Source organism: Silene latifolia, chromosome 10, assembly GCF_048544455.1.
Source record: "Silene latifolia isolate original U9 population chromosome 10, ASM4854445v1, whole genome shotgun sequence".
Classification (NCBI taxonomy): Eukaryota; Viridiplantae; Streptophyta; class Magnoliopsida; order Caryophyllales; family Caryophyllaceae; genus Silene; species Silene latifolia.
The window spans coordinates 164,490,637-164,514,397 of record NC_133535.1 but is presented as its reverse complement, the minus strand read 5'-3'; the positions used below and the strand labels follow the sequence as shown (position 1 = coordinate 164,514,397).

The 23,761-nt window shown below is 42.3% G+C and overlaps 2 protein-coding genes, 1 long non-coding RNA gene and 1 pseudogene across 3 annotated transcripts; all 4 read left to right on the top strand.

The window, feature by feature from the left end:
* The first annotated feature begins 878 nt into the window (after window positions 1-878).
* On the top strand, window positions 879-2,714 carry LOC141609533 (uncharacterized). The gene is made up of 2 exons (XR_012527455.1): window positions 879-951; window positions 2,552-2,714. It is a non-coding gene; the product is annotated as an uncharacterized LOC141609533 (long non-coding RNA).
* Window positions 2,715-11,766: 9,052 nt separating this feature from the next.
* On the top strand, window positions 11,767-15,335 carry LOC141608874 (protein NRT1/ PTR FAMILY 5.2-like; annotated as a pseudogene).
* Window positions 15,336-17,576: 2,241 nt separating this feature from the next.
* Window positions 17,577-18,743, top strand: LOC141608873 (putative F-box protein At4g38870). The gene has a single exon (XM_074428219.1). The coding sequence runs from the start codon at window positions 17,577-17,579 to the stop codon at window positions 18,741-18,743; it is 1,167 nt and encodes a 388-aa protein (XP_074284320.1).
* A 2,589-nt stretch (window positions 18,744-21,332) lies between these two features.
* Window positions 21,333-22,481, top strand: LOC141608872 (F-box/kelch-repeat protein At3g23880-like). The gene has a single exon (XM_074428218.1). The coding sequence runs from the start codon at window positions 21,333-21,335 to the stop codon at window positions 22,479-22,481; it is 1,149 nt and encodes a 382-aa protein (XP_074284319.1).
* Window positions 22,482-23,761: the final 1,280 nt, after the last annotated feature.

Below are 23,761 nucleotides of genomic sequence, written 5' to 3'. Positions count from 1 at the left end.
TTATAAGTTGGATTTGCCCCCGAGTTTGGGTAAAGTTCATGATGTCTTTCATGTTTCTCAACTTAGGAAATACATTAGCGACCCTAGTCATGTGTTGCAAAATGAGATTCCCGAGCTTGAGCCTAGTCTTTCCTTCGAGGAGAGACCGATTAAGATTTTGGATAAGAAGGAGAAGAAGCTAAGGAGCAAAGTGGTGCCCTTGGTGAAGGTTTTGTGGAAGTGTGGTGATGTAGAAGAAGAGACTTGGGAGCCGGAGGCTTCCATGCGTGTCAAGTACCCAAGTTTGTTTTCTTAAGGTAATGCCTTTTCGTTTCAAGTTTCGAGGGCGAAACTTTTTAAAAGGTGGGATGATTGTAACACCCCGCCCTTTCCTTATATTTTAAATAAACTTTTAAGTAATTTTTATTAAATAATTATTATTTAAAGCTTATTTTCTTAAAATATCGTAACGGTAATAATAGTGTAGATTTTTAATAATATTATTCTCCGTCTCGAGTTATAGTAGACTTGGGACGAAAATTCTAGTGGATACCGACTCATTTTGAGTTATTGGGCTTAACTTGACTCATGGGCCTTTTTCCCCCTCTTTTCTCTACACAAAACCTCAACTAAACCCTCACAACTTCATCTCCCTCACTTGTAAATTCTGAAATTTCCCAACAACCACCCCACCATTGTTGAACCTTCCCTTACTAACCCTAAAAACCACCATATCTCACTCAATTCTTCACCAATCTCGTTCCTTTTCGCGCCATTCTCTTCCTTTTCTCATTTCCTTTCTTTCTAAGTAAGAAAGTTGTCATCTTTCTCTCTATTTCGAAATTATCATCTTTCAAGGATGTGAATTCTTGACTTAATATCTCTATTTTTGTGTTTAGGGGAGAACTTGGACAACCCGGAGGAGGATAGCTACATCATTGACGAGTCTTTAGAAGATTGAAGTGCAAAAAGGTAACGGTGATGGGTTACTCGACTTTTATGTTAAAATTGTGTGGTTTTATGTAGTTATAATCTCATATGAATGTTAAAAGTTGTATCTTTCATGATTGGTGCTAATTTGGATGTGGAATATCATGCTTGTTTGCAATTCTCACATGCTTGGATGAAAATCTCATGCTACATCTCTTGAATCCGAAATTACCCATTCACATGCTCAAATATGTTGTTTTTCCGAGTTAGAATCATGCTAGGATACGTAAACGATTGATGAGAAACGATTTTTGTTAGTTTCAAATGGTTTGGGATTGTTTTGCATGGAATCCGCGTGTTTGTAGTCCCAATGGTGACGGTGGCCGGCCTTCATCTTGACCTACTGGGAGTTTCCTGTAAGTTTTGGACAAATTTTAGAAAGGCCGTAGTCCCAGCCGGGTGACCGGCGGCCGGTCTACTGACCGGCTGGGAGTACACTGAGTATTTTAGGTGATTTTGAGTTTGGCTGTATTCCCAGCCGGGTGACCGGCGGCCGGGTGACCGGCTGGGAGTACACTGAAGGCCTTTTTTGTGTTTTTGGAAATTTGGCTGTATTCAGCCGGGTGACCGGCAGCCGGGTGACCGGCTGGGAGTGCACTAAAGGTTTTTATGAGTTTTTGAAATTTGGCTGTATTCCCAGCCGGGTGACCGGCAGCCGGGTGACCGGCTGGGAGTGCACTGAAGGTTTTATGAGAGTTTTGAAATTTGGCTGTAGTCCCAGGGGTGAAGGCGGTCGGTCTCACCGACCGGCTGGGAGTGCACTTGTAAGTTTTATTAAATTTCTGATTTTGGCATGTTGTCCCAGCCGGTGTCTTGCCGGCGGTACACCACCATTTACCGGGAGTCCCCTGTTTGTTCTATTTCACTTGCGACTTCTAATAATGATTGAGCTATGCATGCATCTTCTTTCCTATCGATAATTGGTTACTTTAAGACTCATTAATGTTATGATCATGCATAATGGTTATGGTTCTTGTTCGGACCCGAGTGTGACGTTTTACATTGTGAGACTACTCGACATTCCCTATTTATTTGCCCTCGGACATTGGGTCACGGTTAGGTGCCATTGTTTCCGAGTTGGGCTATTTTTCCTTCCGCCTTTTCGGACCGGGGGTCACGGTTAGGTGACAAGGTTCCGTTTGAGGTTACTCGAGTTCGGGCACGGTTAGGTGTACCATATTTCGAGTCTTGGATACGATTTGGTATCGTTTGTCGATCGGGTGTCGTCCATCCCGAGAGTCTGGCCAGGTTTAGACTAGGACCGTATTATGATCGTCGTCCTACCAAGAGGTTGGAGTCTAGAGGGTTGTCTTGTTTGAGTCTATACTTTGTAAATTGTCTTACATGTGAGTCGGGTTGATGTGTGACAGTTTGATCTAATAATTCTTCTCTCATTTATGCGTAACTACCCTTATTGCATTTTGTATACTAATCATGATCCTCTCGTCACCGTAAGTATGTTACTCTCATGCTTGTTTATTTAATTAAATTCTTAATTACTTGTATTTTGACATATTGTGGCTGGGAGAACCCTGAGTTACTCCCCACTGACTGTGGCTTTCATATTTATTATGAATGACAGGTTGGTGATGAAGCTTAAGTGGGCAAGACCGTGTGAGCTAGCGAGTTCTTACCTCGGACCTTATTAGTTATTACATAATAGACTCACCTACTCTTGAACTTATGTTAATTCGTGGGATATCTTTTCCCCAATAAATAGACTTGTGTTGTAAACTTAAACTTAACTAACTAAACTTATTTATCGTGTTGGTGATGCCCCGCGTTGGACTTCGTTAGAAGTCTTAAAAGTTTTAAAAATCTCGTGTTTCCGCCACGACTTACTCGTTACTTTTAGTTACCTCATCGAGGGGTGTCACAGTTGGTATCAGAGCATATATTGCTCCCGACGCACACACGTGTACCCCAACTTAAAATTCTCACTTGACCTTGAATAATGAATGAGAGATGGGTAGAATTAAGGACCTAAGTTGGTAGCCTTTTTGTGTATGTTTTGTGTTAGGTTCTAACTTGTTTGCTCTTGTGCAAGATGGCACGACCAACCCAAGTGGAAAATGCTATCATGCAAGCCCTCACTCAAGTACTTGCTAATCAACAAAATGCTCAACCCGCTCCCCTTGCACCCGAAGCTAACCGTCAAGGAAGTTATGCTTGGATTGCAAGTCAACTAGCAAGGAACAAGGCTAAGACCTATGGTGGTGAAGTGGATCCCGTTGCTCTCTCGGAGTGGTTTCGTGATATGGAGAAGAACTTCTCTCTCTTTGATGCCCGAGAGGAGGACAAGGTGAGGTTAGCCTCTCACTTTCTTGTGAAGGAAGCCGATAGGTGGTGGACTTTGACCGGTCCTACCGCTACTCAAGACCCCAACTTTGATTGGAACCGCTTCAAGTCACTTGTGGAGACCCGCTTCTACCCTAAGGAGCTCAAGCAACAAAGATTGAAGGAATTCATGGACTTCAAACAAGGGAAGCTATCAATTCAAGCCTACACCGACAAGTTTAATGAACTTGCTCATTATGCCTCCAAGTTCGTGAAAGATGAAGAGGATCGTGTCTACTTCTACAAGAACAAGTTGAATCCTAAGGTGGAAAGCATGGTGAGAAGAAGCTCAACTACCTTTGTGGAAGTTTATGATGATGCCATTTGGGCCGAAAGCTCTTTGAAGGCCATTGAAGAAGATTCCAAAATCCACTCCTCTTCTCATTCTTACCGTTCTAACTTTCATGGCAAGAGACCATTTGTGCCTTCTACTCCAAACTATGCCAACAAGAGAAGGTTTGTGCCAAGGATGCAAGACCATGGAGGACAAGGACCAAGAGTTCAAGAGCCTCGAGGACAAGTTCCCACACCAACTAATGAACTTGAGAAGGACCGTAAGTGCTACCATTGTAGACAAGCTCTACACCCCGGAGTTGGATGCTATGGAAAGCCCTTGACTTGCTTTCATTGTAAGAAGCCCGGACATCGTGTTTCCGATTGCCCCGAGAAGAAGAATGCCCCTACTCCAAATGCTAGGCCAAGAGGAACTATCTTTGTCATGAGTCGAGCCGAAGCCGCCGCTCATCCCGATATCATTACGGGTATGTTCTCAATTTTTGATCAACCTTGCCTCATTTTATTTGATACCGGCGCATCTTTATCTTTTATATCTTCCAAGTTCTCGGAAAAGCTAGCCATTGAACCAATTCCTAGTGAGGAAACTTCTATATCCTTACCTTCCGGAGAAATGTTCTCTTGTTCCCTCACTTTCTCCGACATTCCTATCTCTATTTCGGGAACCTTGTTCCCCGCTAACCTACTTCGTTTTCCCCTTGAGGAATTCGATGTAATTTTGGGTATGGATTGGTTGTCAAAGTATGATGCAAGATTCGAGTGTAGAGACCAAAAGATTCGCCTCAAGAGTCCGTTAGGCACTCGTGTGTCCTATAGAGGAGTCCGTTCCCAAGAAGGTGTGAAGTTGATTTCCGCTTTGAAGTTGATGAGTATGAGGAGGAAAGGTTACCAAATCTTTCTTTGTGTGGTGACTTCTACCTCCCCTTCCTTACCAAAGATCGAAGAAGTGCCCGTGGTTTGTGAGTATTAATACATTTTTCACGATAATCCGATCTTCGACGAATGCTGGTTTATGGCATACCGACAACCCCAAATGTCTTCAGTTGCTACTCAAAATATGAGTGACCGCTTTATGTGACTCGAGGAACCTTCTGTGTGACTTCCGGAGAAATTTGTTCCGGGACCCTGGAATCCCGAAAACCCGTGTATCATTATACATTTCAATTTGAGCCGTTCGGGAGGTCGTACTGGACCCTGTTTCTTTTTCTCCCGGTTTTTCTATCACGCATCAGAGGTCATTTAAGGAGTTAACCTATTCGATTTCAGCCTCGGATAACAGATATTAATACATTTTTCACGACTATCCGAGGTTCGACGAATGCTGATTTATGCCTACCGGCACCCCCAAATGTCTTCCGTTGCTACTCAAATTTTGCGTGGCCGCTTTATCTCACCTCATCAACCTTCTATGTGATTTCCGTAGAATTTTTTTCCGGGACCCTTGAGTCCCAAAAAACCGTGTATATACACTTCAATTTCAGCCGTTCGGGTGGTCGTACCGGATCCTGTTTCTTGTTCTCCCGGTTTTCTATCATGCGTACGAGGTCATTTTAGGAGTTAACCAAATCAATTTCAGCCTCGGATAACGAGTATTAATACATTTTTCACGATTATCCGAGGTTCGACGAATGCTAGTTTATGGCATACCGGCACCCCCAAATGTCTTCCGTTCCTACTCAAATTTTTTGTGGCCGCTTTATCTGACCCGAGGAACTTTCTGTGTGATTTATGGAGAATCTTGTGTGTGTCGTGTCATTCTTGGGAGTATAGCGAAGAACTTCCCCTTTCCCGCCTAGAATTTGTTTCTTAGGCACCCGTGTTGTCAATTTTGGTTGCTTGATCTAGAACTTGGGAGTCGGCACCTTTGTAAGTCCCGGAGACGACATCCTCCACTAATGACTCTCTTTGTTCGGGTTTTGAAAGCAAAACGACCGCTTAGATGAGGAAAGTGGTTTGACTTTTTATGATGCATCTTATGTGCTATTTCGTGCTTAAATGTTGGGATGTATCAAATTTTTCCGCAAGCCCCCTCTTGCCTTGCATCGGAATGCATACCTCATTGTGGTTCGGTGCGAGTTGAAGGGACGGAGAAGGCCCGTTAATTGCCTCTCATCGAATTTTAGTAGTTTAGCTAGTCATTTTATATTAAGGGTCTTGGTTTAATACATGAGCTTACTCGAGGACGAGTAACTTTTAAGTGTGGGGAGATTTGATAAGTAGAATTTTAGTTGCGTTAATCCACCATTAACAAACCTCTCTCACCATCACCATCTTCGTCACCAAACCACCATTTTCACGCACTCCTAACCACCTTTCATTATCGCCATTACCACCAACCTGCAACACCGGCCATCTCCACCTCCATCATTTCAGCCATCATCATCATAAATGTTGTCAACAACTAACAACTCCACCATCATAACCACCATCTCTTTTTGCCATAACCACCACAGCAACAACCCAACATTTCAACAACAGCAACAACCCATTAATCCACCTTCACCATTGGCACCATCACTGAATTATTCAAAGTCGAAATCGAAACCGGTTCGATTTGAAGTCGATGTTGCTCCATGTCGGTGCCCCGGCAGTCGACATCCTTTACCGGTAGGCACAACATCAATTTCTCCTCCTTTTTGTGAAAAGTCTCGCTACCGGCAGCCGACAGACTGACATAGACTACACCTCTTCAGATCTCGCATCATTTTTGTGCTCTCTACCGGTGCCCTGGCAGCCGCCCAACCGGCATACAACACAACACATAACACTCGATTCTTCCCCTTTCTTTAATGGTCTCGCTACACGTGACCAGCCCGGCCGCCGGTTGACCGGCAGGGCCATCCCCTGATGCGTTTTGTCCTTAATCGTGTTTCCCCTTTCCCCTTTTTCATTGTTTTGTTGTGTCGATGATTATTAAGATTATTATTATTATTTTTTTTTTTTTTTATAAGGATGCGCCCAGCTTTCATTAAAAGAAAAATAAAAGTTTACATGAAATTGGTGGGGAGCCGAGAGACAATCTGGGCTCCCACACCCTTAGCAATAACAAAGCTAAGTCTAGTAAAAATGTAAGCGGCCACCCGAGCTCCCGCATCCTGAGATACCGAGAATTTCTGGATCCGCTTGAGCAAGGCAACAGCATCCGAACCCAACTCTCCAAGTGAAGAGAAGGAGAAAGGAAGGAAACCATAACCCGCTACCTCGCACAAATCCCCGTACTTAGCACACTTGCGCAGTGCAGCATCAGCGACAACCCGGCCAGGCACAAAATCCGTCATCCCAGTCTGAGTCAAAGGAGAAGAACATGTCAAGTCAACGCACACATCACGCCCCCTGTTCCAAGAATAAAGCAATAAATCCGCAGGACGAAGAGAGCCACCATGTCCATAAACCAAACTGATATCAACCTCCTTTCCCGCAGTAATACCAGATCTATAATAGATGTCGAAAAGAGTGTCCCGGACAAGGTTATGCCGATGTTTAACGCCCACAGTACCAGTACAAGAAACATCGTGGTCCCCAAAAACATCCTCAGCAAAAACCCGAGAGCAAGCCGGACATGGCCTAGATACCGTGAATAACGGAACACCAGGACGATACCCCAAAGACACTACGGTAAGTCCTCCCGTTCATAGTCTGACCCAACCCCGAGATAGGAACCGCACGTAACCAATCAGAGGAGTGAGAACCCTGCTGAGACTGCCATAAAGCAAGCTGGCGTGGTAATTATTATTATTATTATTATTATTATTATTATTATTAGTAGTAGTAGTAGTAGTAGTAGTAGTAGTAGTAGATTATTATTATTATTATTGTTATTATTATTATTATTGTTATTATTGTTATTATTATTATTATTATTATTATTATTATTTTTATTATAATTATGCGCGCTGCTTTCATTAAAAGAAAAACAGAAGTTTACATGAAGTTGGTGGGGAGCCGAGAAACAAGATGGGCTCCCACACCCTTAGCAACAGCAAAGCTAAGTCTAGTAAAAATGTAAGCGGCCACCCGAGCCCCCGCATCCTGAGATACCGAGAATTTCTGGATCCGCTTGAGCAAGGCAACAGCATCCGAACCCAACTCCCCAAGTGATGAGAAAGATAAAGGAAGAAAACCATAACCCGCAGCCATGCACAAGTCTCCGTACTTAGCACACTTACGCAAAGCAGCATCAACAACAACCCGGCCAGGCACAAAATTCGTCATCCCAGTCTGAGTCAAAGGAGAAGACCCGGTCAAGTCAACGCACACATCTCGCCCCAAGTCCCAAGAATAAAGCAGCAAATCCGCAGGACGAAGAGATCCCCCATGCCCGTCAACCAAACCAACATCAACCTCCTTTCCCGCAGAAATACCAGATCTATAGCAGATGTCGAACAGAGTGTCACGGACGAGGTTATGCCGATGTTTAACGCCCACAGTACCAGTACAAGAGACAGCGTAGTCCCCAAAAACATCATCAGAAAAATCCCGAGAGCAAGCTGGACAGAGCCGGGAGCCCCTGAAAAACGGAACACCCAGACGATACCCAAGCACACTACGGTACGTCCTCCTGTTCATAGTCTGACCCAACCCCGAGATAGGAACCGCACGCAGCCAATCAGAGGAGTGGGAACCCTGCTGAGACTGCCACAGAGCAAGCTGGCGAGGTGTCAAGGAGAAAACAGACCCTGAAGCAGCAGCAACCGTGGCGAAATAAATGTCTGCCAATTTCTTCATAAGTTTGGGGGCAGCAATTGCACTAGGGTTACCTAAGATACCAGAGCCTGTAGTCGCAGTAAAACCTCGCGCGGCATCATCAAGAGCAGGGCCAGCAGCTACAATACTAGAGGGGCCGAGGAGCTTAGCCTGCAAATCAGCAGACTGCAATCGAGACGCAATAAAAGCATGATGCAAAACATCCCCCGCCGCATAGACACCAAGCCCACCAAGATGAAAAGGGAAAGTAGCAAGGCGCCACTGCCAATCCCCAAAACCCGGGCCAGACGCGGTGACGATACGTTCCAAGCTGGAACGAAGAGCAGCATCAAAAGGAAGATGGACAGGCCCAAAGACACTAGGGGAGCAAGTACGAAAGAAGAAATAAAGCTTAGAAATACCAGTACAGGCTCGGAGTAGCAGCAACTCACATTGCGGGTCCTCAATCCTCGCAACCAAGTCCATTAGCTCAATGGTCTTAGTTACTCTCTTCGCCACAACCTCACTGCTGAAACCAGGGCAAGCACTGATAGGTCCACCCAAAACAGTGACACCTCTCGCTGGCCGAGCAATGGAGTGGGGGAAAACCCCAGGGAGCCGACTCTGAGGATCCTCAACAGGCCAATAGACCTCCGTCTTGGAGACATTAAGGTGTAGTCCAAAACGGGGGCCATCCGCCATAATCAAATCCAAGACCTTCCCTACCTCCAAAGTATCCCCCACAATGGTGCCATCATCCAAGTACCATGCCTGCATAGTGAGGTCAAAAGTGTCCCGGATTTTGCATACTAAGGGATGCAAAACCAAAGCGAAAAGCAACGGACCCAAAGGATCACCCTGCTGGACTGCCTGACAAGACCACAAGCAATGCTCCCCATAAAAAAGACGGGCAGGGCTGGAATAACAAAACTCCACCCAACGGGAGATGACCGGGCAACGTCGGCGGACTTCCTGAAGCATGGTCGTACGATCAACTAGGTTGAAAGCATTCTGGAAATCAACCAATAACATGGAAAGTCCCACCTCAGCACCCCGAGCCTCAACGAGCCGGTTCAAGGCATACAAGATAGCCTCTCCTCCACCGGAAATCACCACCCCAAACTGTAAACCAGCAAAATAAGGCGACAAAGAAGGACCCACCATAAAAGCACCCACCTTAGAGACAAGCCGTCTCCAGACAGTGCCAACAGCAATAGGACGGACCCCACCACCTGGTTTAACAAGCGGCGTAAGAGGGGCACTGACAATGTACTCTCCCAAAGCAAGAGGGCACTGACCCTCAAGAAAAAGATTTACCACCCTAGTGATAGAAGTGGTCAACTCATCAGAAATAGCCACAGCAGCGCCACTCAAACAATCCATAAGGTATTGGGCACGAAAACCGTCCCTCCCACAAGACGTACCACGAGGGAAGCTCCGAATCATATCCAAAACCACTGACCCAGAGGCAACCAGAGGATGGTGATCCCTAGACAAGGGAGGCAAAGAAGGAGGTGGGGCAACAGGATGTTTCTCACGCAAGGCCACAAGAGTGGCATCGGAGTAGGGGGCGACCCCGGAGGAAGAAAGCACCCGAACTGCAGCAGTATAGTGACCATCCGAAATCTTCCGCCGACATTGACGGAGGTTATGCTCACCCAACTCCAGGTCCTCCTCTACAGAAAACAAAGAAGGACCCTCATCAAAACACTCCTGCAACAGCTGCAAACCTCCCCCAGGTACCCCCCAAGCAAGGATAGCCCTAGAAATACTCTCCTCCTGATGCTGGCGTCGAATAGCCGTCCTACACTCAACATTACTCCGAGGAGCGAAAGTCTTAAGCAGACACAGCGGTAAAACAAGTAACCGAACCCAGCGGGAGAGATCACTAGGGGAGTCAGCCACACCATCCAGAGCACCTTTCAAAGCCCGAGCAAACCCAAGACGGCACTTAGGAGGAATAAACTTAACGGTGCGGAGGCCCGAAGACAATAAACGATCAAGGGAAGATATAGACCACAGAACAGGCTCAACACCATCATCAGAATAAACCGAAGTAGAGGGAGCCAAAGGTCTTGGAATACCATGAATATGAAAACTGTAGAGGCCATCAACACGCACCGGAGCCAACACAATATCACCCCGGCTATGTCGACATCTAGAGCGAGCGGTACGGATCATAAAACACACACCACACAACCAGAGCCCCGCCCGTCTCAAAACACTCTCAGTATTGGAATAAACAGTCAAACTATCAGTAAGAGTTTGACGCGTAAGTTCCAACGCACCACGAAGGCAATGTCGGTCCTGAAAATGTTTCTGCCAAGCTGCCTTAGTAAGGCCATTACCATAACCATCCCGACAAGCATGGAGACTCGAAAAAGGACAATGGTACCGCACAAGTTCGGGCATGAAGGGACACACCACTAGCCTGCACAGGAAACTATAGAGCCACCAACAAACACCACCTGAGCGAAAACCACCACGCACAAGCAGCTAAAAGCTCAGAATGTACCCGCAAATATCAACCAAAAGGGCTGCCCAGCTGACCACCAACGCACCACCCACTCCGGGGATGATCGATAATCAACGTAACAAAACCAAAACAGCCACAAGGCGGCCGAGAAGGCAGCAACCACCGGCAAAACGGGGAAAAGAAAGAAGAAAAAAAACAAACAGCTGGGATGATCGATTATTATTATTATTATTATTATTATTAGTTGAATTATTAGTAGAGTGGTATATAAAGACCACATTAGATTAGAATGCTAGTGTTTGAAATCGACCTCCGAGAGGAGTAGTGGGATGACCCGGAATACGATGGGTGCTTCGTGACCTTAGCCAAATATTAGGCTACTTCGTAAAAATGCATGTTTTTGGGGTAGTTGGGTGTTAAGTTAGGGATTCTGACCTTCGAACCCAAGAGGGGGGTTGGTGGGTAGAGCTAGTGTCCTATTATGAGCCCGAGAGGGAGTTAGTAGGCGAATTAGAGCCATCTCCCCCTTGCTTGTCTACCCGAATAATTATCCTAGGGAATCGCGAGGTGGAATTACGAATTGTTGTGGGAGAACCGAGTTCTAGGACTTTTAATCATTTGAATTATACATTAATCTTATCTTGCTCATTTTCGTCTCTCTTGTTAAATTGCATTTTGTTTTGTTTAGTTTAGTTTAGTTGTTAGAATAATACCCTCATCTTTTTATTGTCGACTTAGCTAAGTTTAAGGATTAGAACGATTAATACTCTTCCTAACTCCTTGTGGGATCGACCCTCAATAGTGTGCAACGACAACCGTGCACTTGAGAGGTTTAAATTTGAAACCATCACTCTATGAGCTTGATATGGATGCATATACAAAAAATGGCGGATCGTGAATTGAACTGAACTTAATTTAATAGATCTAAACTGAACTAAACCTAACTGAACTTCATGAACCTGAGCTGACCTGAACTAAACTGAATTGATCTTAGCAGAACTGAAATAATGATAAAAATATTGTACATTAGCTTAGTGACATTTCACAAATACTATCATACAACTGGTTGAACAAGAGCATTGTACAACCATAATCAATTTTGCTGAGCTTATGTGTATTTTTTTCGAGCTCTTATAATTTGTTATTTATATTTTAAAAATTAAAATTTAATGAGCTCCTATATATTATTTTTGAGTTATTTCATTTTAATTTTTTAAGTTCAATATTTTTATAATGGAGCTCATATTCTTTTAAACAAAGTTCATAATCTATAGGTCTAAGCTCAAGTAAATAATTCTAAAGCTCGGGTTCTTTTCTATACAACCAATACAACTGGTTGTATAGTCTATTTACTGGTGACATTTCTGTTAATCAACACATGTAGGTTTCTTGACAAAGCGGCTGTGATGACCGAATCAAGAGACCCATGGGAGCTATGCACAGTCACACAAATCGAGGAGACGAAACAAATGCTAAAGATTGTTCCGGTCTTACTAGTCACATTTGTTCCAAGCATTATGTTAGCCCAAGTAAACACTCTTTTCATCAAGCAAGGTACAGCCCTTGATAAACACATTAGCAAGTTCAACATCCCTCCGGCAAGTTTATCTGCATTCATGACGATTTCTATGCTTATTTGTGTCGTAATCTACGACAAAATCTTTGTCAATTTTATGCGAAAACTAACCAAAAACCCAAGAGGGATTACTCTACTCCAAAGAATGGGCATTGGCTTAATCATACACATATTAGTCATGATCGTATCTTCACTAACAGAAAGAAAACGACTTAGCATTGCACGACAACACGGGTTAGTCCAAAATGGTGCACAAGTTCCTTTAACTATATAATAGGAATATTGTGGAGGTATGTCGCGGTGGCTAATGCGTGGGGCCAAACGGAAGGCGGCACATTTGCGTGGAGTAGGAGAGTCCGTACTATGTTATTAATAGTACGAATTTTCCGTTCTGCTTTACCATTTTCAGAGGAGGTATGCGGGCAACTGAAACGGAATAGTGTACGAGTTTTTTTGAAATGTTCGAGAAATTGGGTGTTGTCAAATTCCCGGCCATTATCGCATTGAAATGTTTTAATATTTTTCTCGAATTGAGGTTGAATTAATTTGTGAAATGATATAAAAGTGTCATAAACTTGGTATTTATTATTAAGAGGATAGTTCCACAAAAAGTTCATGTAGTCGTCGAGAAAAAGGACATAGTATCAATGGCCGAGGCCGCTAGAGACGGGTGAGGTCCACAAGTTACTATGTATGATATCAAAAGCACTCGTAGTATGCGATAAAGACGGATAAAAAGGCAATTTAATGTGTTTCCCAATCTCACAAGCATGGCGAAAAACATGTTTGTTTAAGCTAGTACATGGCAATTTATTAGATAAGCTATTAAAAACGGGTAATCCCGGATGAGCTAAACGGTCATGCCATGTTGACGGTGCAGCAGAGAGGAGGGCGTGGGGCGTTTTTGTCGTGTTGGAGTGATGGAGCGGGTAAAGATCACCTTTGCTATTACATCTCAGGAGCGGTATCCCCGTCTTGAGGTCCTTCACAGAAAAAACCGAGACGGTCAAATTCAACAGATACCAAGTTATCGGTAGTAAAACGACGGACCGACACTATGCCCTTGACCTTTAATTGGAATACGCTGACCACTTCCGACAACAATATCACGATGCAAGCCCAAAGTAGAATAAGACGAGAGTTTACCTGAATCCGACGCCATATGCGAGCTAGCCCCAGTGTCCATGAACCAGCGATCATCCGGAGGCATAAGAGTCATCCCCTGGAAAGCATTACCCAAGTCCGTAAGAGTAAAATTAACCGAAGGTGGAGCCTGATTGGCATATGGATAGGCGACAAACGCATTTGCTGGACGCGGTCCAAGGATGCCTGCCGAGGGAGAAACAGCCGGCTGTGGTGCCCACCCACTGGTGGGGTATGGACACGGTGGTGAAGCCCACTGAGCAGGAGCCCACAGACCATAGGGAGACCAAGCCCTCCGTGGAGTCCACGAAACAGGAGCAGCCTTCGAGGACTTATCGTCGCCTGCTTGACGATTCTCATTGTTGCGATTGTCCTTATTCTTGCCCTTCTTCCCATGACCATGATTATTTTTGGAGCGGTTGTTATTAGACTGTCGAGAGTAGTCCTTGAGGGAAGGAGAATCAGGTTGAGTATGAGCAACAAGAGCAGTATCCGAGGCCAGAAGAGGGTTGTGGCTCGTTTCTTCAAGAATTAACATGGACCGAGCTTTATAAAATAGGGGAAGCGGGTCGCTGTGTTGAATAATTGTGGCGACACCTTTGTACCCTTCATTCAAGCCGGCAACAAGTTGAAGAACGAGGCGGTCATTAGACATCGGGGAGCCGACGTTCGCCAAATGATCAGCGAGGGTCTTGAGCGCCTGACAGTAAGTCGAGGCAGTAGCAAAGTTTTCGATTTTAGTTGTCGAAAACTGACGCTCGAGAGAGACGGCCCGTGTGTGTTTATTATCACGAAAAATATCGTGGATGCGGTCCCACAAGACTTTCGCCGTGGCACCGGGTTGAAGGACAGTGAGGAGGAGATCTTGGGAGATGGTGGTGAAGATCCATTGCTTAACAATGGCGTCGAGACGGGTCCATTGCTTAACATCCGGGACGGACTCGTCATCGGACGTGGAAGAGTTGCCATCATTATCCCTAGCAGCGGAGATATGGTCCCGACTTCAAAAGCGTGCCCATGAATCATAGTGAGCTGTTTCCATGTCGAGAGTGATCGGAATATGGTGTTTGATGTTCCCGACGGAAAAAGCAGGATGAAAATTGTGGGTTGAGGGGGCCATTGTGACGGCTGGGAGAAGAAGAAAAGAAGTTTTGGGGAGGAAGAAGACTTGATGCCATAAAAGATGTGATTATCCTTGATATATTACCTTTCACGAAACGATTTTTCCTTACAAAAAAAACCATAGGAATATTTATAATAGTTGGGCCTCAACAATCACCTTAAGGTTTTGGTTGAGTTGGTTCATCCATCATGGTATCAGAGCCAGTGTGACCGAAGGTCACGGGTTCAAATCCTGGCAACCTCAAAACTTCTCAGAAACTCGAAGTGGAAACCCATCACACAGACCCATCACACGGTATGGGGGAGCCGGTGCACAACTAACCACTCTTCAAACCCGACGGACATTTGAGTGAGGGAGCGTAATAGGAATATTTATAATAGTTGAGTTGGTTCATCTATCACTATATTCATACGTTTTTCTATGACCAAGCGCCCGACCAAATTAAAAATGTTGGGACTTCATATTCTACAACTGTTGTTGGAATTGGAATTTTTCTCAAGTAGTTTTTTGCTGTCTACGGTTTCTCATATCACTGAACAACATGGTCGTCATGGATGGATCTTGAACAACCTTAATGCCTCACATCTTGATTACTACTACGGATTTTTCACGGTACTTAATGTCGTAAACTTTGTATTCTTCTTGATTGTAGCTAGGTCTTATGTTTACAAGGCTGAAGTTTTTGATATAGTGGAACTTGAAGTGCTTCCAGATGAATAAAACATTTGTAAAAATAGTGGTAAAATTTTAATTTTTAATTTGTGACTTTGCCAAATACGAAAATCTTTAGGTTGACAAGTAGTAAAACAACAATTTATGGACTACCGGTTGTACGGTGTAATGAGCTTTGTAATAAAGAATTTGAGCTTTATTAAATAGTATCTGATTTCATTCACTTTACACAATAAAAATATGACTTTGAATAAGTTCAGAAAAAATACACAGATTTATTTTAACTTTGAATAAGTTCAGAAAAAATACACATAATAAGGTTGATATGAACATCCAAATAACATTACCTAATATACTCCCTATTCATTTCTTTTTACATTTTCTTGAGTAAAAGACAAATTTAATGCATCTTGAAACACACATACATCAAAACTAATTGAATACAAATTGTACGATGAATCTTATTTAATTATATTCCCGAATAATTTGAGTATACCGTAATATAAATTATTTAATCTAACAAATAATTGAGTGCCGAGAGTCAGATTGTCAACCAAAGACATTCTCAAATTAGAAAGGAAAGTCATTGACTTAGACACTTCAAAATAGGTTAGGTAAATCAACCAGATTGTTTGTAGTTGGAAAAGGCACTCTATCAAAATTAAAATACAAAATAGAATAAAAATAATAAATAAAAAAACAAGAGACAAAATAAAAAGTGTACCAGTATCTCATTCAACTATATTGGTAACAATCAAAGATCTAACTATATTGTACTGCCTCCGTCCCGGTGATTTGGGAAGAACGGAGAGGCATCAAGAGGACGTTCGGAGGCAAGGAGAGACGAGGAAAGCAAGGTGTCGTAAAATCATCTTCGCTAAGGTTGGAGGCTGCCGGTGGAGGTACAACCTCGGTAATTCGAACTATTGCATTTAACTCCTTATTAGAGCAATAATGGTAGAAGAATCTCTTGACACTTTGAATTGTTTCATTCAAGAGACATAAGTGAGGGTACTCTCCCGGAAGATCAACTTGTTTAAGCATCAATGATACAACATCTTTCAAAACTCGGTTTCCGACATCCCATAACTCGTTAGCCGGGTGCCTACACTTATAAACCTTGCATATACTCGTATCGACATCAATTGGCTTGTAACTCGAGTACACATTGATTACAAGTTCTTCATCGAGTTGTGGCTCTTTTTTGTCGTCGTCCTTAAATTTATTATTTATGCATTTAAAGGGATCGACCGTCTGCCAAACAGCAACTTCGGTGATGAATGAATTAGTACATGTTAAGTTAGTTGGTGGTCGCGATACTAACACCTCTCGAATCGTTCCACATAAATCGATCGACAACATTTTACGTCCCCTCTGTATCTCGCCCACAATGTACGAGGCCCAATAAGCCAATTCCTCGGTTAAGACGGGTAAAACATAGGTACCTTCTTGTACCATTCCCAATTCTTCTTCGAATTCTTCTTCCACCCATTTGTACACCATTTGCCACGTTTCTTCGTAACTTGTCGGAAACCCTAGTATTGGACGTCGAAAGGTTTTCAAACTGGAAGACTCAATCCGTGCCTCCTTAGGACCCGCGTTCTCCTCGTCCTCGTCCTCGTTATTATTCTCGTCACGCAGAAAATAATGTTTCAAGATGTCCGTATCAAGGCGAATATAGGAAAATCGTAGATTGATCGAGAGCTCCTCATCTAGCGGAACATCATCATCATAGGTAGTGTTATCACACAAAGGTTCCGTATGAAAATTTAAATTTGTTGCCAAGTAAATATTTGTTTGTTTATCATCATCAACCTCATCATCACTGCCATATTTAACCGATAGATCGGTGCTATGGTGTAACAACCCCATCGATGGTGTTTTCGTTTTTCTTCCTATAAAACGTTACACAATATTTTGAGGGTATATATACAATCAGTCGTAATAATAATAATAATAATAATAATAATAAGAAGGTTTTTCTAACGTGTGAGCTTCATAGAATATTCTCACTAATTATGGTTAAACTAGGTTTATAGTTGTATTTATCATGAGAATATGTTAATCTTTCCATATTTAATTTATTAATCTTTAGAAAAACCCTAATTATGGTAAATCTACTTTTCCAGTTTTCCTATTGTGTTTAAGAAATAAATAGGAAATTGTTTGGTACGTACTAGGAGTCTAAACGACGACGGACTTTAGGAATAAAATTTCCAGTTTTCCTATTAACACCGTAGACGGATATATATATATATATATATATACCCGGTCTTAAATAAGGATTTGTGAATGAAAAGAAGATGTCGACAAACAACAACATATTATGCGGAGACTTATGGACTCAAGTACTAGCAAGATTGCCGGTGAAAACTCTTTTACGACTGCGAAGCGTCTGTAAAACCTGGTGTACGATCATCGAAGACCCTTATTTCATGTCGATACATCTTAAGCAATACCATAATAATAATAATGGTAGTAGTAGTCATTATGACAAGACTCAATTATTATGCCACCATATTGAGAGGGACGGGAATCTGTTTATAAGAAGCACAATTTGGGTCCGTAACTGGAACACGTTAACCAAAACTAGTAAACTTGTCGAGTCGTCTGATAAAGCATATTCTCTCGTAGGGAACACTTGTTTCGGGTTGATATTGATGTTATGTTACTACCCTCGACGAGAACTGAGACTATGGAACCCTTCACTAAGAAAATCCATTGTTCTTCCCTCGTCTCCGTTCATTACTTCTACGACTCTCCATGTCGTCCACACTCTTGGTTTTTCGAATTCAACTCGTTGTTTTAAGGTTGCTGCTTTTCAGGTTGACATGTCCTGGGAGAACCGACACAAGATATTGTCGGTTGCTGTTTATACAGTCGGAGCTGATGATGATAATAATAATAATAAAGTTTGGAGGATAATTACGCCTGATAATAGTTTAATTGATGCACCTTATTTGGAAGGGTTGGTATTCTTTCAAGGGGCTTCACACTGGACTGTATGCGACGAGACTATATCATCTGACGCAAGCACCCATCTCGTCTCGTTTGACTTTGATAGCGAAAAGTTTAGTTTGGTTGAGCTACCAGACGCTAGGGAACAAGAGGGAGCGGTCAAAATTGTGTTCCTTCTTGGCGAGGCATTGGCGTTTATGAGCGTTACCGAGATGACTCGCCGTGTATGGGTGGCGAACAAGGATGATTCCGGTCTTGTGTCATGGAGTTTATGGTTTTCGGGTGGTTCAAGTGAACCACATATGTCCATAATCTCGGACCAACGTCGTTTGAATTCTAATATTTACTATTTTGATGATGGTGGTACCACTTTTACGTTTGGAAACTCTTCTTATGACATTGGGACGACCAAAATGACTAAGTTGCTGAAATTGTCGAGTGACGATACTCTCAATTTACATTTTTATTTCGAGACCTTGGCGTTGTGCAAAGAAGGCCAAGCCTTTCCATGATTGAGCAACAACTTAATGTGATTCGATTTCCTGAGACGACGTCCGTAGTGTAATTGAACTCTTTTACTTTCGCAATTTTTTTTGTAAGATCAGTATATTTTACGATCACTTATTATCAGGGGCGGAGCCAAGAATTTATATTGTACCTAGGGCTATTTTTTTTTTTCAAGGTTCAAAATACATTTAAAGGCTTAAAAGTCGATATGCATACATGCTTTTACACGACATTATCATAGAGTGCGAAAAATAACCTCTTTCAACTTTCTTTATACATATCTTGAGATCGAGATCGTTTAGAGTCGATGAATGTGACGGTTTATAAAGGTTTTATCGGTTGCTGTGTTCGAAGGTGCGCTACGAAAGGGTTGTTCGAGTGTCGTGATTGAGAGCGATTGTCTCTTCAAGTGATTGAGGCTCTTTGAAAGAGCTAACGGGAAGGAGTATTTTTTCATTAGTGATTCAAGACATTCTTTTGTTTTCTGTTTCTTTTACGTCTGTTGTTTGGTTGTTTACAAGTCATGTTAATAACACTGTCACGCATGCTTTAGCTCATATTATTGTTCCTAGGAATTTGGGTACATTTGAGTGGTCGGGGGTTTTGCCACCGTCTGTGAACTCTGTTGTACCTTTTGATTTATCATTATTTGTGAAACTGATAACTACAGAAGATATGGAGAAGGAAAAAGATTGCTATTCCATTTATATATATATAATGATACACGATGTTAGCATATATCACATATATACCACCTACTCAATGTTTATTTTATAAATATAGTTTAGTTAAAACTACAAATACTAAATTACTAACTTACTCTTAAACAAACTTTTTGTGAGTTTCGTGCATTACGTACGTATTAGTTCTCCAAATATTTGCACGTTTCTTGTTTTTAGTCTTGAGACTTTGACTTTTATTAGGAAAGTCAAATTGAGTTTCCTAAGCTTTAATTACTTTTTTTTTTTTTTTTGGTGTAAACCGGGGTGTCCACCGTCGACAACAGTGTATAATCCCCTCGCCGCGGGTGCTCTCACGAAGAGGTAAACGGCTGGCCAAAGAGTTTGCTCCATTCCCATGGGCAGGGATCGAACCCCTGACCTCATGGTTAAGGGATGAGGTGAGCAACCACCACACCAAACCCATTTGGTTACCTAAGCTTTAATTACTCAAAGTGTTATTTTGGTTTCCTTAGTTTATTTAGGAAAGTTTGTTTATTATTAGCTTTCTAATTGTATTAGTCTTTGTAAGGTAGTTTAATATATAAACACTATCTTAAACCTCGCTATTTTTAAAAGGAGAGGAATGTGAGGCAAACCCATCGAGAGTTTTAAGATGACAAATCTAAAAAAAATTAATATATAAACACTATCTCAAACCTCGCTATTCTTAAAAGGAGAGGAATGTGAGGCAAACCCATCAAGAAATTTAAGATGACAAATCTAAAAACACTATGTGCTCATCTTTTGTAATATTCTTCCTCGCAACCTTGGTGAAGGTAGTTATCGCATTAATAGTGAAACACATTAATTTTGTGTGTCTTTTATTTTTGCATCTACTGCGTATCACTTTCACACAACAAATCCGACCCTAAATATCGAGGAAGATGTCACAAATCCGACCCTAAATATCGAGGAAGATGTCAAACAACGAGTTGTGCAAAGATTTATGGACTCAAATTCTTGCAAGATTGCATGTAACAACTCTGTTAATATTACGGAGCAGCGTTTGTAAATCTTGGTGCTCTATTATTAACGACCCTTCTTTCATGCACATCCATATTAAACAATACCACAACGGTAGTCACTATGACAAGACCAGATTAATATCCCTCCGTTTTAATAAGAAAAACAAGTTTTCTGTGGAACATTGGTGCTCGTTTGGGTCGGGTCATTATCAGGTCCGGTAATAAGTTAATCGCATTACTACAATATTTACCATTTAATTTAATTTTTAACCTATTATTTGGTTTAATTACTTCATTACTAAGTCAAACATATCAATTTAAACAAAAAAATCACTTTCATTTTATCAAAATTAAGGTTAATAATTATTGGGTCATCAATTTAATCAAGTCAGCATCGAGTCGAGTTAATATCGGGTCGGGTCTGGGTCGAGTTCGGGTCACTGATAATTGGGTCGTGTCGGGTTACGGGTCGTGATCGGGTCGGGTTGGTTTCGGGTCGCCCTGTTGGGTCGGGTTTGCTCGGGTTCGGGGCGGGTCAAACTTGTCAGCTCTACCTATCTATTCCCACATGTGAGGGTCCACATTGATAGAACAGGAGAGGAGTTATCACTTTATAAGGCAAGATACTACTCTCTTTATTGCCAATTGATTTTAGTGTGAAACCTCCTTGACTTAACTTTATAAAGCGGGCCCTTTCTCCTACATCTGGTATGGCCAAGCCCGTTACATGATTTAACATGTGAATCGGGCTTGGGTACGATTTTAACTTTTAAAATCGTTTTGGATTTTTTGCTCACGTCTATTAGGGCCTAGGAGTTGAATCATTGACAAAGTTATTATATATCCACATCCAGAATTCTTGTGAACCCTAAAGTGCACATCAAAGCCAAAGGCAAAGTAAGAGAAGATGTCAATAAACAACTTGAACGGAGATGTATTGACTCAAATTCTTGCAAGATTGTCCGTAAAAACTCTGTTAATTTTACGAATGGTCTGTAAATCTTGGTGCTCTATTATCGACGACCCTTCTTTCATGCTCATCCATATTAAACAATACTACAATGGTAGTGACTATGACAAGACCAAATTAATATCCCTCCATGTAGAGAAGCAAGAATTTAGCGCGTTTAAGGGATGTTGGTTCGAGGTTCGGAACGTCGACACGTTGTGCTTTTCTGATTCCGAATTCGTAACCCATTATGATTTTCGGAACGCGGTTCTTGCAGGAAGTTGTTTCGGGTTGGTATTATTATTGATAAAAGACGACGACCCTAAGCCGCTAAAATTATGGAACCCCTGCCTAAGGAAATCCATATTTCTGCCTACGTGTCCATTTACGGAATCCGATACGATCGAAGTCGTTTATACTCTCGGGTATTCGAATTTGACTCATTGTTTTAAGGTTTGCGCCTTTAAAGTCGATAATTCTTTGCCTTACTCTAATGAAGCGATGCCAGTCGCAATTTATACAGTCGGCGAAAAGAAGAATAATAATCAATGGAGGACGATAACCCGAGAAAGCGGAAGTGCTAATATCCCCGTAAAGGGTCCGAAAGTTGATTCCGAGAAAGGGTTTTTATTCTTTCAAGGAGCCGCACACTGTATTGCAGGGGACACACATCTCTTGTCCTTTAATTTCGTTAGCGAGACGTTTAGTTGGGTCGAATTGCCAGACGCCTCGGAAAAAACAATGCTTAGTGCCAAGTACGTGTTTCTTCTTGACGAGGCGTTGGCGATTATGAGCCTTTCTGAAGTAAATCGACGTATATGGGTTATGAACAAGGACGATTTCGGTGTTGTGTCATGGAAATTATGGTTTTCGTGTGCCTCGAGCGAAACCGATTTCTTGGAAGTCGATAGAAGAATCTACTTAGATCCGAAAGTATTCTACCATAACAACGGTAGTACTAGTTTTACTTTGGCAGATTGTTCTTATGACATTGCAACTTCCAAAGTCGAAGAATTGTTAAAAGTATATGTAGACCAAACTTTCACCTTATGCAATTATATGGAAAGCTTAGCGTTGTGCAAACAATCAGATTGTACATTTTTCTAGCTATCTTCTACATTGCACTCTAATTTGATCGATACTCCGTATTAATTTTATAGTTCTAATACTCTCTTTGTCTCGACTAATAATATTTGTATCAAAGTAATTTCCATGACAATACGATTGCTTTATTTATTACTTTCTCCCGAAGGATTTTTTATGTATAGTTTGATCATACACATCTATTATATATGTTCCATTTGTCAAGTTGTCATTCACTAACAAACGCCACAACTGGTGTAACACCCCCTCATACCCAGGTACCTTACCAGGACTACCCAAGCATGAAAGGCTGTTACCATCTCGGTTGCCCGAGGTTAGTATATATCAAAAGCGTCCGTCCTAAACACATTTATTAGAAGTACTGTAAAGTATTAATGTTTACAACAATCCAAATCCGAACCAAAACCAATAAAGTGAATACAACTGAGGACAACTACAAAATCATAGCTAAGACTCGTGACTGTGATACCCAGGTACCTTACCAGGACTACCCAAGCATGAAAGGCTGTTACCATCTCGGTTGCCCGAGGTTAGTATATATCAAAAGCGTCCGTCCTAAACACATTTATTAGAAGTACTGTAAAGTATTAATGTTTACAACAATCCAAATCCGAACCAAAACCAATAAAGTGAATACAATCGAGGATAACTACAAAATCATAGCTAAGACTCGTGGATCGTGATACTACAACCGGTGATGACGACTTCCCCATGACCGCCCAAGCGCACCAAATGCAATACCTGTCAAGTCTGCTCACCATCCCCGAATGGATCACCGCAGGTTTTACAAAACAACAACAACGGGGTCAGCACCATTCAATCAATGTAAGACAAACAAACAAAGTAAGACTGATCACCCTCCATAGTAACCGACTACACACCGAAGTGTGTAACCCTGCCAGATTACCCATCGCAACAGGTAATCCACTCCTTGATGGGTGACCGCAGCCCATCCCCACCAAGTCCCGGCTCATCAACGAGCGACTAACAATCCCTCGTCCCTTAATGTGCACATCCCCTCCCGTGGCGGGTTCCACGGAGGGCGAACTAGGGTGTGAAGCCACTCCCGCAAGTGACTCCACCACAATCACAATCACATGACATCACAGCCATCTCAATCCCCTCACACCAACATCGTCACCACAATCTCCATACTCCGATGATCAGACGATAACAAGTATACACAGTACAATCACAATCTTAAATCAATTAACAAGAACCGAGTAGGGAAACCCTACCTTTTTCGCAATCCGCTTACGCTGCAATCAACCATACAAATGCAT

Bases quoted from the DNA above. Each gene is read 5' to 3' on its own strand.
- LOC141608872 (XM_074428218.1), top strand. From the start codon at position 21,333: ATGTCAATAAACAACTTGAACGGAGATGTATTGACTCAAATTCTTGCA.
- LOC141608873 (XM_074428219.1), top strand. From the start codon at position 17,577: ATGTCGACAAACAACAACATATTATGCGGAGACTTATGGACTCAAGTA.